We start from the raw sequence: 15,132 nt of genomic DNA on the forward strand, positions 1-15,132 counted from the left end.
CTTGGAAGTCGGAGACGTATGTTACTGTGGCAGGGAAGCCGGGGGATATGATAAAATGGGGTGTTCCCACTGCAGAGACTGCAGATGAGTGTGTTGTGAGGGAGAGTTTGAGCTGGTGGATCGGAGAGGGACTGGGAAGGAGATACTGAGACAGGAATACTTCTTAGTCTCGGGTCTCATAGACAAATACCGTGGGTAGAAAGCATCAATATCAAAAGTAATCCAGGTGACTGTTAGTAACATGTAAACTCGTTGTGCTCAGCCCCCGTCAAGATGGTGTGGGCAAGCTGCCCTTTCTGCAGAAGTCTCAGACGATCCCATGAGGTGTCACATGTCAAGGTCGAAGACAGCTTCGGATACCTAGGTAATTTTCTCTTGGGCTGTTGGCACCAACGCCACTGCTCCCCAAAAGCTCGTCCTTCCAACCCCATGTCTCTCAGGACAAGGCCAAGTGAAGACACCGATATTCATCACATGGACACTGTCCCGCAACATCCGACATGGCACCATCCGTCTGGATCACATCCAGTAGATCAAAGGCAGCCAATTGCGCTTATCTCGTTACCTAATTGGGTCCTGCTCAAGGTAGATTGCTTCCCAACAGGGCCATGTTTGACCGTAAATTCACCAAAAGCAACGCCTGGAATCAATATTGGCAAAGAAGGCTGGCTCGACAACCTTCCAAAAGTAGATGTAGATGGTGTGAGCTCTTTATGCATTCTTACCAACTTATTGTTGTTCAGTCAACTCTAGGTGGCGCTATAATTGGCAAAAGGTTTAGAAGTTCCACGTCTGAGGTCCTGCTGTACAACCCAGGGAGGCTTAGAATGGCTGTGTGTTGTGGTCGAACCTCTGCTGTGCCACGCAGAGCTGTGGACGCTTACTGTGTTCTCGACACATTGGAACCCTATTGGCTGGGTCATGCCGGATTTAGTATGTGGTTTCATGAGATCCATCACCGGTGTCCATACCGGTAACCACCCGGCAATCGCGATCCGAAACATGTGGCGTTATATTCTCCCTTGGCATACGGCTTCCAAGCATGCAGAAAGGGATCAATAGATCGATCTTGATGCCGACCTCCGATCCTCTTCACCATGGGCTTTTGGGCATCATCGGCGCTTGCCCAGCTTGTGTAGGAGAAGCAATGAACCTCTACGGCTGTGCTAGCACACAAGAGGGATAGCTGCGCGGATCAAGCTTTGCGGAAGGAAGGCAAGCGGGAGGCCACCGGCCCTTCGCGGCCACAGTCGGAGTTATTGATATTGACCTGCCAGTTCACCATGTTGAATAGAGTTTAGCTCCGGGTGATTGAACCCTTTGCTTTCTGGGGTACCCTGTCTCGCCTGTCAAAGATCTGCTGGCGGTGGATGGTACTGCCGATCACTACTGGTAAGGGCATGACGACCTGGTGCTGGAACAGCTGACTCGGGAACGCTGTGTTTGGGCTAGCGCCATCTCGCAAGCTTTTTTAGCCTCAAGATCTGCGATGTCAAATGTGGGAAGGGATCGTTGCACTGCAGATGCCACATCGCGTTTTTACTGAAGAAGCGTGGATTGGCACTATTGGGTATTGGGGCTTGATTTGTCTATCCACTCGCGGCCTTGCGATCTCTTGCCGAGTCGGCCCTGTTACGGGTATGCCTTGTCCCCTGCCAGTTCATCAGAAAATCATCTGAGCTTATACCAACGTCGGTGAGTTGCTGGAATGAATGCTCTTGCCCGGTAACCTGGAAGCATGACACCAGGCATGAAAATGGGATCCCAAGCAAAGGCACCATGTTTCAACTGTTTGGATTGCCTGGGCGCGGTATCTGAGCCGGCCTGTGTCTCAATTTTAGCAGAAATGGGAAGTGAATTCGATTGCCAGGCCGGACACTGCAATGGCTGCAGGGGAGAGACTGGGAGGGTGAGAAGCCATGATCGCCGCAGGAGGTATGCTTTCGTGAACAGTCACGATTTGTAACGTTGCAAAAAATGAAGGCTTTGCGCCGCCAAACGCGGCGACATGAGGTAGCCTGTAAGTAATTCGCAAATCCTGACTCGGCTTAGGAGGATCTAGGGGTTCCACAGCGATCTCATTGGGCCTCGCTCACCGCGATGCTATGGCATTTGAATCATTGTCATCTCAACAGAGTAACCCGTCTGAGTCTAACTCAAGATCCTCGGCATTCCTCCCATGTGCCTCCATGAAAACCCTGGCCGTGACTCATACCAGGAACACCCTGTTGCTGATCGTCGCGAAGCTTGGCCTTGAGGATCACTGGATAGAGCTCTGCGCGGCAACTGCGCTTTCCAGGCTTTCCACGACAGAGCCTCGCTGAAAGTCGGTGACTTGGTGACAGATGGACGCGAGATTGGCCTATAAGAGGCCCTCTCATCCTCCAGGTTCATCCAGACATCTTCTCCATCACTCATCACAGCTCTTCATCCAACAGTCCACCCACATTCAACCACTTAACCCGACACCTTTCCATCCTTCATAAGCTCACTTCACAACCGCCAAAATGGTCTCTTTCCGCAACATCATCGCTGGCACTATTGCCCTTGCTGCCCCCGCCATGGCTGCTCTCACCTCCACCCAGATTGCCGATACGCTCAGGACCTTGACAGCCAAGTCCCAGGCTCTCCAGGCTCCCGCTCAGCAGATCACCATCATCAACGGCCCTCTCATCGTCGTTGGCCTTGGCCCTTTCCCTGTTTGTCCCCTTACATGCCTACCCTCCAAGTGACAGGCTATTAATTCCTCTGCCAGCAAATCATCCAAGGTTTCACTGAGATCATCACCATCACCACTACCGCCGTCCCTCAGATTGTTGCCACCCCTAGATTCGAGCTCGACGCCGACCGGAAGACCGTCGCCGACGCCTTCCGCGAGTTTGTCCGCGTCCACCAGGTGCTTCTCAACATCTTGATCGGAAAGGCTGGCCTCTTCCAGACCGTCCCCATCATTGGACAGCCAGTTGCCGCCGTCCTTCGCCAGCTCGAGTCTGTTGTTGATGTGAGCCTTTTCTACCCCTAAGCATGACTGAACTTGAACGCTGACCAGACAGTCTGCTGCTTTTGCCCTCATCAATGTCGTCGCTGGCACCAACGATGTCCCCAATCAGGCCAACTCTCTCGGCAACACCATTGACATTGCCATCAAGAGCTACGAGGGTCTCCAGGTTACCAAGCGTGAGAATGTCATTCCCGCTGCTGCCATCAAGGCCGCCCCCATCGGCCGCCGCGCTCAGATGATCGCTGCCTAAGTTGGTGGCTGGCAGGCTTTGGTCTAGAGAGAAGATACGAATGATGCTGGACACGATGCTATGGAGGATAATGGGATGGGGGAAAAGTTGTGAGTTGGACAAGCGGTACCTAGTTAGCGCTGAATTTACATGCTTTGCTTTTGTTTTCACTTACTACATCACATTTCTGCACCCTTTGTGACAAGTTGTCAATCGTGTCTTTACAGGCTCTGGTTGCCACCATTGGCTGGCTGCTGCATCATCACAACTGTTTAAAGAAGGAAGGCGCTGTGACTCTGTCAATAAGCAATTCAGGGGTTCAGGGGCTGTCATGGTGACAAAGAAGATGGTCTGTGCACACCCACTGCGGATTTGTCAGATTTTCAACTCTGGAACATACTACATACATACGTCAAAGAAGTGGGATGAAGAGACAATAATTTTGCTGATTTGGCCATGTGCTGAAACCCAATCAAGCCCGACAATCTGGTCCGAGTTGTTGATCAGCCCGTGTAATTGGCTGCCGGGTAACACCGGTGATGTCACAAACCTGGCTGCTGGGTCAAGGCTTGGCAATTTGGGGCACAGGCGCAGTTGCATCATAGCTGTCGATCAGCAACATAAAATAACCAGCGACCCTCTCCATCAGTGACACAATATTTTCATCCACATACTATACATAGCATCGTTATACCGGCTACCATGAAGCCATTCCCAGAAGCTCCCGGGGGCCACACCCCTAAGACCTTCCCCTTCAACCTCCTCCGATGGCGATTCCTCCCCATCTTCCTCGGCCTAAGCTACATCCTCTACTGCAAACTCACCTCCCAACCCATCTTCGCCCACCCACTCCCCCAACACACTGGCCCCTACGCCGTCGGCGCAATCGATATCGAATCCCCCGTTATGCCCGTGCGCACCATCGACACAGCACGATTCAAGGCAACTTCCACCTCCGCCTTCGACCTCCAAACCGTCCTCTTCACCGTTTACTACCCCACCACCTACGCCGCCGCCAAAGCCTCAACTGTCAAACGCCACCTTTGGATCCCACGACCACTTTACCTCCGTGCTCAGGGTTACGCCAAGGCGGCGCACATCAGCAACCGGCTTGTCAATAAAATCTTCGAGATTGCACTCAAGACGCTGGCCGGGAGCATCACCATCCCCGCTGCGGTTGACGCCCCGCTAAGCGACACCGCGACGAGATACTCCCAGTTTGCGACTTCATGGGACAAGGCAGAAACACAGGAGCAGGTGCTGGAGAATGCACAGGTGGGAGGTCACCCGGTTATCATCTTTTCTCATGGGACTGTATCCAGTAGGACGGATTACTCCCATTATGCTGGGGAGCTCGCGGCGAGGGGGTATGTGGTTGTTATGCTTGAGCATCGAGATGGGTCTTGCCCGGGGAGTATGATCAAGCGGAAGGGACTGCCGAAGGAGAAGAGGCTCATTTTCGATGAGAGTGAGGTTGAGACTGCTGATGGGAGGGAGATTAGCGTGGAGGACTTCCACAAGGCGCAGCTCAGCTTTCGGGAGGCGGAGATTGAAGAGGCGGTTAGGGTTATGAAGTTGATTAATATGGGGCGAGGCGCGGATGTGTATGAGTTGAACCCCAGAGGCGAGGGGGTGGATCTTGTTAACTGGGCCGGGCGGTTGAACACAGATGAGATGATCGTTGCTGGACATAGTTATGGAGCGACTGGGGCCATGCAAGCTTTACGTGGAGGGCCGACGTCAATGAGGCCGTTCAAGGGCGCTATCATCCTTGACCCTGGGAAGCAAAGCGGTCCGTTGAACAGAGATATCAACGTCCCCATGCTTGTGGTGCACAGCAATTCTTGGAGCAGCAAGACGAGCATCTTTTATGGAAGGGCGCACTTTGACACGGTGAAGGAGATCGTGGAGGAGAATAATGAGAGGGGAAATCCGACTTGGTTTATGACTTCTCTGGGCACCTCGCATCCCAGTGTGACGGACGCGCCGTTATTGGAGCCTTGGATTCTGAGCTTCACGACTGGGGCAACAATTGATGTTTATCAGGGGTTGAGACAGTATGTACATGTTGCGGAGGACTTCTTGGCGTTTTTGGGTGATGGAAAGGCAAGGGGGTTGCTGGCTGAGAGGGCTGAGTTTCCTCAGTACGACGCTGGTTCTGGGTTGGGGATGTGGCAGCCTGGTCAGGGTGATAACCAGCAGGCTTGGGAGGAGAAGGGGGAGTGGTGGGATTGGAGGAGCTACTGGCAGATTCATGTGTCTCCTGCGGGAAATGGTGACAAGAACTGAGGCAGTAGTGATCTGCCTTAACTTTTAGATCATTGTTTTCAGCAGGAGAGTTATCGGTGTCAGGCATGTCCATGATTAATGAATAAATAACGACAAGACTTTTCACACCTCTGGATTACACCATGATATTTCTCGCCTCTACCGGCACTCAGCTGCTCGCAGCAATATCTATTCAGCGGTTGTAATATGTCATGTGCCCAACAGTCCAACCCCACCACGGGTGGAAGGGGCTCACTACACCCTCAACAAGACAGTAATTCTCTTCTGGCTGTTGCTTGATGCTGTTCCACGGAGGCCTTGAATTTCAATCTGGATAAAAGCTATATATCTTGCCCAGGAGGTCCGGTTCACGGTAACCCGAAACCTCGACAACACACATCATGCTCAACAGATTTCCAATGCTAATCTCAGAAGGCCATGCTTCAGATCCCCCCGGTAGATTGAAATCTTTGCTTTCGACTTCCCTTCATCACCCTTCACATCCCAAATGCGCTTCCAACGATAGGCAGGCTCCATAGTCTTTGGTTGACGTCCGATGGTCCCATATGTGCTTGTTCCAGGTTATGCATTGTTGATTGATAGATTTCCCTCTCGTGCATGTGAAATCCCCCGCTCTGCTCATCGAGCAAGTGGTGAATATCTGGCGCCGGGATGGTGATGAATCCGAGGAATGTTCCTGGATAATTGCTGGGCTGCGCCTCTCCATACGGCGAGATTGCTTGTTGGTGCACACGAAGTGCAAGATAACAGGGTGTGGGCATCTTGTTATACCAGTATCTTTGAGCATGGCTAATGTTTCCGTACTAGAGTGGAGGTTGAGCATGCTTTCCCAGATATTCAGATATGAACAACTACCGGCTTACCTTTGATATGTCGATGATCGTTAAAATGACTTTTTGCCTTCGTCATGTTACTCCATTGATGATTCAGTCTCAGTCATCTAAAGCATCTCCTGAGTGCTAACCCTGCAGTCCCATGTCTGTATCATGAGGGCTGCCATTAAACTTGAATATTTCCCGAACTCACTAACCTCGTTATCTTCGATACCTATGGAGTTACGGAGAAATATTGACTTTGGATTATCGAGATCGCCATTCATACCACGCTCCAAATGGCGCTGTGATACATGTATTTGCCTAAGGCTGGTACCTTGTTGTTACCGGCTTGAATAAATACGATGATGGTACCATAACCTCCTCTAACTACCATAGAATTACGTCCATCCTCGATTCAAATCCCAAGGTATTCCACACCCCCAAAGTTAAAACTCCACCACCTCCACAACTGATCCTCGCTCTTCACCCCTTGAACCAAAGACCAGAATGTCCTCCCACTCCCATCATACGGCGTCCTCACCCAAGTCGGCACATAGTTATATATCTTACCCCCCTCATCTGTATCAAAATACCCATTCACCTCCGCCACCGCCGTCCAAGGCACACCTCATCAAGCGAACTGGTCGCCAGCCTGTCCTCCTGATCCGAGTACATCTTTATCTCCCCTGCCCATCTGTACGCCTAATTTCAAATCGGCCAGACGCGTTTACACACCAGGGAGGGGTGAGCGTCGTTGGCGAACTTGTCCCATTTGTCAGGGACAAAATCACCGGGGCTGTAAATTTTCTGGAGAGGTGCTTGAGGATGTGCTCGGGCTCGAGGACGAAGCCCTGCTCGATGAGACGGTGGAAGCTTGTTGCGCGGATGATGATGAAGCCGAGGAAGCCGGTGGCTGCGGGGCGGGCGTCGTTGCGGTGGAGGCGGATGATGAATTTGGCTGGGAATTCGGTGCGGCCTGGGAGGGCAAAGATGTCGGTTCGGGGTCGGGGTTTTTCCTGGGCTCGGTCGGAGAAGATTGAAGAGGGGGAGGAGGCGGGGTCGGGGTTGTTCACGGTTGTTGAGATAGGGTAGAAGGGTTGTGGGTGTTGCTGAGATGGGATGCTTTTGACTACTTGTTAAGTCAAGATAGGTAGCCTGTGTCCCTGCTGAAGCGAAAGGTAGGTACCCATGGGCTACGTAACTCTGGAGTGTTGATAAGAGATGAGAGCTTGACCCGTTGAAAGTGACTGATCTAACTTAGCATGTTCTGCGAGCGATCCATCTCACCCGTCTGTGTGGGTCTAGCTAAAGGTGGACCTGAGGAGCACCACACTGGTTGCTTGGCACAGGAATGTCAAAAGATCGATTCAGACGTCCTGTGTCTTATACCGTGGTAATAATTGGGCTTAGCTTATGATATACCAATAGAGCTTGGATCAATAACTTTATTGCTAAGACTATATCTATAGAGAGCATAGATGATGTTATTAGAAAGTGTGAAGATGCGACCCTACCTCACCTCACTCACCTTTCTGACTTTAGCCCTGGTAACAGTGGCGAAGACCTTGGCCTACGGCCTTCCCCTGATACAATTAACGTTTCAAGATACTCTTATTTAAGGATACTATGTGTGGGAGAGCTCAGGACTTGGCTTTCGGCCTTATTGTCTTTATTTTGGTACTCCATAGATCTTAAATATTGGTGGGATTCCCATGCTCTTTATCGCTTACCTTTCTTTTATATCTGGCAGTTAATTTATACCTGTAGTGTGGGCTGCTCCAGTGGGACGGAGCAGGCAGACCTATTCCCATAACTTTTGCTTTGACCCACTCGCACTGGTTGGTTTGAAGTGTGAGTGTAGGTTGGCTTGCCAGCTCGCTCTGTCAGGCTACCCCAAATACATCGTCAGTTACTACACACTTCTTTTGCTCTGGGCTCACCACAATACCTGTCATCTATCGGTTACCTAGGTTTGCTTCCACAGAAAGATTAGGTAGGTAAATAACGTTACTAGAAGGTCTACATAGCGTTTGATATTGTTAGAAAGCTTAGGTGATGGTATTAGAAAGTTTAGATAATCTAATTAGAAAGCTTAAATAACGTTGTTTGCACATTGAAATATGGCCTTTAGAAAGCTTAGTTAAAGTCTTTAGAATGCTTGGATAAAGACTTTAAAAAGCCTAAATTATATTCATGGAGGGCTGGGGTATCATATATCAGAATCTAAGACAATATGTAGAACTCCCCTGATTGTGAGACCCACACTCTGGATTGCTCTTGCTTAAAGCTTTTGTTGGTATTTCAGACAGTCTCTTAAGGCTTCCAGGTTTCTTTTCCTGTTGCGTAGATTTTCTCACATCATCATCAGTCTTCACCTATTTTCTGCTTCACTTTTGCCGCCGGTGGCCGTCCCACAATCAGTGATACTCCTCCGACTTCATCAACTGCTCAACCAGAACTCTGATGACAGTCTCCGGGACCGCAACATGCGTCTTGATATCATCGGAAGTTGCCCTGACGGGATGTGTAGGAAGCCAGCGCGGAGTGGCTCACGCCGGCACAGACACATAGCCAGCGACGAGTATAGCTCCGACTCGCAAAAGGACGACCCCGCGTCGTCTGGCCGCCCAGATGATGGTTCCGTGAGGAGTTATCTTGGTTGATGAATCACTGGAAACCGCCGCCATTGGACATTACCGCCCCTACCGCCCGTGAGTTCCCTTCCAACGGCTCGCCAGGCGGTATGCTTCCAATCTCGCGCCATCTTATCTCATCGCCCACCTCACCTGACGATGCCTAGATTTCAATCTAATCTCATGGAAAAAAGCGGCAAATCTTCCCCCAATACGGCCACGCAAGCACAGCCCTTCCCCCGCCTTACTCATCTGCGACTTGTCTTTTCCAGAGTTCTGCGTACCGGCCACTCTACTTCTCTTCACCATATTTCCCATCGCACTGTTCCTCGAGGAGTGTATCACGCTGTGTATGCCGCATCGCGTATCTTGGGTATGTTCCTTTCTTAGGATTCCCTTCTCCCTTCCGCTCGCAATCTGGAATCATTCGCATACTAACCGACATTACCGACTACAGTCCAACCCATCCCACATCATGGACAGCCTCCCATCTCGACGTGATTCTTTGCGTCCAAAGATTATGGAGCTGATGCGCAATTGGCACGCGTGGCCTCTCACTCGGTGCCATGCACCAGGGCACCCAAGTGTACTTCGCCAGCTACGGCTACCGCGATGTCGAGTAACGATTGTTTCCAAACGACGAGACGATTCTTCCCGTTTGCTCTCTGACCAAGGCTGTTACCTCTGCGGACCTGGGACTCGTGGTCGATAAAAAGAAAGCGAGATGGAACACGCTGGTCAAGGACGCGCTGCCTTCGCCGGACATCCAGGACGAAACCCATCAGAACCAGACGACCATCGCCAATCTTCTCTGCCACCGATCGGCCATGACTTGGGGTGACAATATGCTCATCAGCACTGACAGCAACATCCTCGTCAGCAGCGCAGGCTCGATGAAATATCTCAACAGTCAGACACAACTTCTGCCATTCCGCGGTCAGTTTGCCTACAACAATCTAGCGTACAAGCTCGTTGACAAAGTTACCGAGTCTCTCAGCAAAGAGTCGTTCTTCGAATTTATCCAGAATCGCATCTTTGACCGTTGGGCATGACGCGCACCTACCTCAAAACACCCCCATCTGACCTCGACAATGTCGGAAAGTGCTACAATGCTCTGGACGACGAGACCTCCGCACCCATCACCTGTGTCAGATTGGGAGACGACGGCTCGGCGGCCCCCATGCGGGCATGCGGCCCTGCGTCAAAGACCTGATGAAGCTGTGCAAAGCGTTCATCAAAGCATTCGACCAACCAATTTCCACCGGAGAGACATCTACCGAAGGACTACCGCGGAAGCAGATCGCGAATCTGATGTCAGCAAAGATCTTCATGGACCAGCCATCAAGAAATGAGGCGTCATATGGCTTTGGCTGGGCCCGCGTTCAGCCTCCCGGAAGAATGGGTCAGATTGGCATCAATCCCCATTTGATGCCTGAGGGGATGCCCGTTGTCGGCAAAGGAGTACCGTCCCGTTTGGTTATTTTCCACCAAGGAAGCATGCCTGGCACATTGGCTCTCAACATGCTTGTTCCGGACACGGAAAGCGCCATCGTCATCACACCCAACGCACTGGCTTTCAACGACGTCCCTGACTGGGTTGGGCAGCTGCTGCTGGAGGAGTTTCTCGAGGTTCCGACCCACAAACGCAACGATTACATCGCGGCAGCCAAGATTTCAGCAGCTACAAATCTCCGGTGGTACCCTGATCTCGTTGAGGAGCTTGAGTGAACACGGATGAGCGGGCCATTGTCGCGGAATCTGAGTGCTTATGCCGGGACGTACTGGGATAAGTTTAATATCGTCAAGGTTGTTGTTACCGTGGAGGAAGCCCATCTCTACTGGTCTCTTCAGGGCCTCAAGACCGAGAAAGTTCGACTCACTCACTATGAGGATGACGTATTCACTTGGCTCCAGCCATGCAACGAGTTATCACGGCGTGAACGATGGGTTGGTACGGACCAAGGGCCGAGCTTCTGGAAGGTGGAGTTTAAGGTTGGGCCAGATGGCAATCCTGATCGTCTGTACTAGTTCCATGGCAATTATGTTCCAGTAGACGAGTACAAGAAAGAGTAACGTGTGGCCATTGTAGCTAGGATGAAGTGCGATGAGTTTGCAAAGGAAGTTTAGGGGGAGTCTTTATATGTCGTTTGTCAGACAATATGGTTTGTCAGGCAATATCACAAGTTCGATTCCATGCTCCAAATCAACTGCTGGATCCCATCCACCTACCTACCGACCTACCTATATACCTGTACACAAGACGTGTTGTTGGGGAGAGAGTTTGTTCGTAAGGGTTAGGGTTTACCGACCCGACACTCAGCACAGTCCAGACCGTGCATCTGAGTGGACTGTAGTACCGTGGCAGGCCACAGTGATCCGTGTAATTCTAGCATCGCGAAGGACAGTCGCAGCAAGGTCAACTGTGAGCCAATGGAGGAAGCGTCGAATGTTGTTTTGATGTCGGTGCGAGAGACAACACAATCGGAGATTTTTGGTTGGCCGTTGAACTTCAGCAGCCGCCCGGCCTGGTGGGGCATGCAAGTCCCCGTCAGTCGTGCGACATCGGCCTTCCGATTGGCTGGGTTCAGCGCCTACAGAATGCCGCCAATGCCTTGGGTCAAAAAATAGCAATCGAATTCCAAGAGCCTCACTCGATCGCCTTGTTTCTTTTCCCATGTTGTGCAATTGGAGCTTAGGCGCCAATAGACGCGCTTGTTTCAAGCCGAAATGAATCATCCGTTGCCATGGATCAACGTCGGATCAAGATGGCTGGCGAACAGAACGGAGACACATAAGATGTCGAGCTGCCTCGACGGGGCTCGCTGCTTGGAGCTTCTGTTCAGCAACACAAGCACAACACACACGTCTTTTCCTTGGGTTTTGTTTCCCTTTTTTCCTTTTTCTTAGGGTCTCTTTTTTCCTATCTTTCCTTTGTGATTATCTACAGGTTTTTAACTTGGGTATTTCCTTGGGTCTTCGGTTTTCCTTGACTGCTCGATCACCGTCAGTCACCACCAGCACATCCACATCTATTCGACATTTCTTGGCAGTTGACCTGTCCCGATATCTTCCCCAAAACTTCACGCATCCAGCCGTGAAGTAACGAAACCCTGTCCCACGGTCTTATTACCAGTTGCCCAACATTCCCGTGACTACTTCCTTCCCGCCTCCCCCGACGGCGCCGTTTCCAAAATCCAAGTTTCCTCTCAGAACCGCCACCAAGGAGAGACCTTCGCTTGAGCTGGTTACCGAGTTCTACAACGCCGGGCCTAACAAGATGCGGTTCCAAGCGCCGCAGCTCGGCGCCTTGGGCGTCACCTTTACTGTCATGAGGGCATCACAGTTTGCGTGCCTCATTTCTGTCATTGGTCTTTGTGCCAACTTCATCAACGAGATTGCCACAGCCGAGCACAGTCCCCCATCAGAGCTTGTCGGTGCTTTGACATTGGTATGTTGTCCCATTTCTCGACCACTGCATCATATACTGACCTCAAACAGGCCGTCACAGCCATGATCTATGTGATCATCACATACATCTTGTACTACGACAACATGCTCTCGATGCTGACCACTGCTGGTCTCGACAGCCTCCTCCTCGTTGCCTCCATCGTCGTAGCTTCCTTGATTGGAAAGCCCCTTTCCATGCTCAACTGCGCTGCTCTCCCGTCCTCAGAATGGTCTGCCGGCCTGTTTTCGTCCGCACCTTCCCCAATCAAGTCGATCATCACCAAGACCGTTTCCTACATCAGCTTCGTTTTGCTTGACCAGACAACCTGCTACCAAATCAAGGCTGTGTGGGGATTGTGCATCACCATCTGCCTGCTCTTCGCCTTTTCCGCACTGGCCTGCCTCGGCCTCTGGCAACGCATCCGTCGCGAGACCAAGAACAAGGATATTGAGGGTTAGGGGCGCGCGGGCACCTACGGAGGAGTGCGTGGTGTTGGGAAAGCATGGGAGTCGGACGTGTCTCTTGGCACAAAGTCAATGGCTTCCACCAATTCCTACTACCCAAGCTTCCCCCCTCCTCCGCTGGTGCCCATCCGCGACCGCGGAAACAGCCGTGCTCCCCCTGCGGCTTTGCTTTCTGTTGGAAATAATAACGCCCTCGGTTTGTCAATCACTCAGCCGAGATACAGCTGTGAATCGGACGCATCTTCCATCAATAGCGTTTTCACTGGCGGCAGTCCCCCGACCAAAGGGCTGCGCCCACCGCCCAGGCTACACATGCGAGCGCCAGCCAAGACAATGCCGACGATCCCAGGATCTCCCACTGATGAGAAGGAGGGACAATATCAGGGTCTCTCCCCCCTGGCGTCTCGGGTCCCAGTGCTTACCTTGACAATCCCGAACACACAAGCAACAGTCACGTCTTCCAGTAACGACAAAATCCCCGAAGAACACAAACGGGTCCCAACTCGCCTTCCCTGTTCTCCTTTGTCGCCTATTAGAGGCTTCATGGCCGCTCGGCGCAACCGCAGGTCCGGCGGTGTGCCCGTCCCACCTCCCATCGTGGTCCCTTCGCCTCCAGGCAGGAGCTCTCGCTTCAAGGAGCAAACGAGTCCCAGTCCGGCGCTGGAGACGGTGATATTCAGCCCGCCCCCTATTCCTAGTGCTCCCAAGAAGAGGAAGACGGTCTGGGAGGGATGGTGGGATATCGGACTGTTGGAGAGGATGAACACCATCAAGAGAAAGGCGCTCCCTAAATAGACGAACGATCAGGGACGTAATGGATGATGTAGAATGAGCCTTGGTTAGGCCGGTAATGATTCGGGATTGGAGCATAATTTTTGGGTATGGGAAAACTGGGACAGGATCATCTATCTCCCTTTGGAAGGTTGAGATATAAAATATATGAAATATGCAGAAGATAATACAGATGGTTATTCAACACGACACTCACGGGGACTTTGTGCGGGGTCTTGATCGTAAAGCTTTTACATCTCATTGAGTGGCCTTTCTCGGAGACACAGTTGTGATTCACACCTACCTACATATCTAGGTGCCTACCTAATGCTGGATCTTTCCCAGTGTACAAGTTCCCTCTTATCTTCCAGCTCCACCACCGTCTAAACGGCCCGGCAACGTAATCTCTCAAGCAGAAGTCGCGGTTGGTCGAGATATCCGACCGTGACTTGACAGTGTACCCATAGATCTTCCCCGTGAAGTCTGGCTGCACATAAGCCACCACATCCCGGACACGTGCCGTGGTGAGCATGTCAAAGCTGTGGATTTGGAACAGTTCCTGCTCCGCCTTGCGATATTGCCGGATTTCACCGGTTCAATCCTGACCATTGAGCTGCCAGGTTCTTTTCCACTTGTTTCTGGTGTCAACCTCGAGAGCGAGCCGATCAACGTTATCTGTTCCGGTTTCGTAGATTGCTGACGTGTTGGGAACAATATTGTAGTCTGCAAAGCTGAAACCTCTCTGGAGGGTGGTGGCGAAGTCAGGGGTGCGGAGGATGAAGCCGAGGTTGTCTCTGGAGGCTGCGTGGTTTTTGTGTAATCGGAAGACACAGACGGCGGGGGTTGGTAATGCGGGAGTGGCCGGGTAGAAAGGGCATAGACGTTCATTTCCTCTCTGGACAGACAATCACGAATAGTGTTTTACAAATTTCTAGAAGTGTATGGTTGAGACTTCGTTCCTTTAACGGATTCCTGCGGTGTTGCCTAAAACGTAAAAGATCCGTAGGATTAGGTTGGTGGATAGAAGAGGGAACAATAGACTTCATTCTTCATTGTTGTTTATACAATGACCTTGACAGTAGTTGTCTCCGATGACTACGGAAAAAGGTGACAAGCATGATACTAGTGTCATCTTTTGGCTCAGACTTGCAAACATGTGGCCTTCTGCCTCATTCAATCCAAGCTGATATAGAATATAGTCTAAGCTTCTCTATCCATTACATTACCTGAAGCTTAGACTATCTCTACACAAAGCTGAGAGTACCGAGGATAGCAGGCTCTGAATACTTCCTACTCACTAATACCTATGGTAAATAGATGCATGTTATAACCAATAAATATAGTCTTCCGCCTAGTTCTTATCCAAGCGTGTGTAGAGCATAGTCCAGGCCTCTTCGATTCATCTGACTGACACATAAAGCTTAGACTATGTCTATCTGAGGCTCAGAGTATGTCTATCTAGAGCTTAGACTATCTCTACTT

General features: G+C 51.2%; 5 protein-coding genes across 5 annotated transcripts; all 5 read left to right on the forward strand.

The window, feature by feature from the left end:
* Nucleotides 1–2,507: 2,507 nt before the first annotated feature.
* On the forward strand, nucleotides 2,508–3,251 carry PODANS_5_12810 (uncharacterized protein; the record flags this gene model as incomplete). Its single annotated transcript, XM_001904367.1, has 3 exons — nucleotides 2,508–2,699; nucleotides 2,756–3,001; nucleotides 3,054–3,251. The coding sequence occupies 3 exons, from the start codon at nucleotides 2,508–2,510 to the stop codon at nucleotides 3,249–3,251; spliced, it is 636 nt and encodes a 211-aa protein (XP_001904402.1).
* Nucleotides 3,252–3,932: 681 nt separating this feature from the next.
* On the forward strand, nucleotides 3,933–5,519 carry PODANS_5_12800 (uncharacterized protein; the record flags this gene model as incomplete). The annotated part of the gene is made up of 1 exon (XM_001904368.1): nucleotides 3,933–5,519. One exon carries the CDS (start codon nucleotides 3,933–3,935, stop codon nucleotides 5,517–5,519), a length of 1,587 nt encoding a protein of 528 aa, XP_001904403.1.
* A 4,636-nt stretch (nucleotides 5,520–10,155) lies between these two features.
* PODANS_5_12790 (uncharacterized protein) lies at nucleotides 10,156–10,695 on the forward strand (the record flags this gene model as incomplete). The annotated part of the gene is made up of 1 exon (XM_001904369.1): nucleotides 10,156–10,695. The coding sequence occupies one exon, from the start codon at nucleotides 10,156–10,158 to the stop codon at nucleotides 10,693–10,695; it is 540 nt and encodes a 179-aa protein (XP_001904404.1).
* A 1,477-nt stretch (nucleotides 10,696–12,172) lies between these two features.
* PODANS_5_12780 (uncharacterized protein) lies at nucleotides 12,173–12,873 on the forward strand (the record flags this gene model as incomplete). The annotated part of the gene is made up of 2 exons (XM_001904370.1): nucleotides 12,173–12,415; nucleotides 12,466–12,873. Coding segments are annotated over 2 exons (651 nt in total), but the record flags the coding sequence as incomplete, so codon positions are not given.
* A 318-nt stretch (nucleotides 12,874–13,191) lies between these two features.
* PODANS_5_12775 (uncharacterized protein) lies at nucleotides 13,192–13,674 on the forward strand (the record flags this gene model as incomplete). Its single annotated transcript, XM_001904371.1, has 1 exon — nucleotides 13,192–13,674. One exon carries the CDS (start codon nucleotides 13,192–13,194, stop codon nucleotides 13,672–13,674), a length of 483 nt encoding a protein of 160 aa, XP_001904406.1.
* Nucleotides 13,675–15,132: the final 1,458 nt, after the last annotated feature.

Source organism: Podospora anserina, chromosome 5 (genome assembly GCF_000226545.1).
Source record: "Podospora anserina S mat+ genomic DNA chromosome 5, supercontig 3".
NCBI lineage: Eukaryota > Fungi > Ascomycota > Sordariomycetes > Sordariales > Podosporaceae > Podospora > Podospora anserina.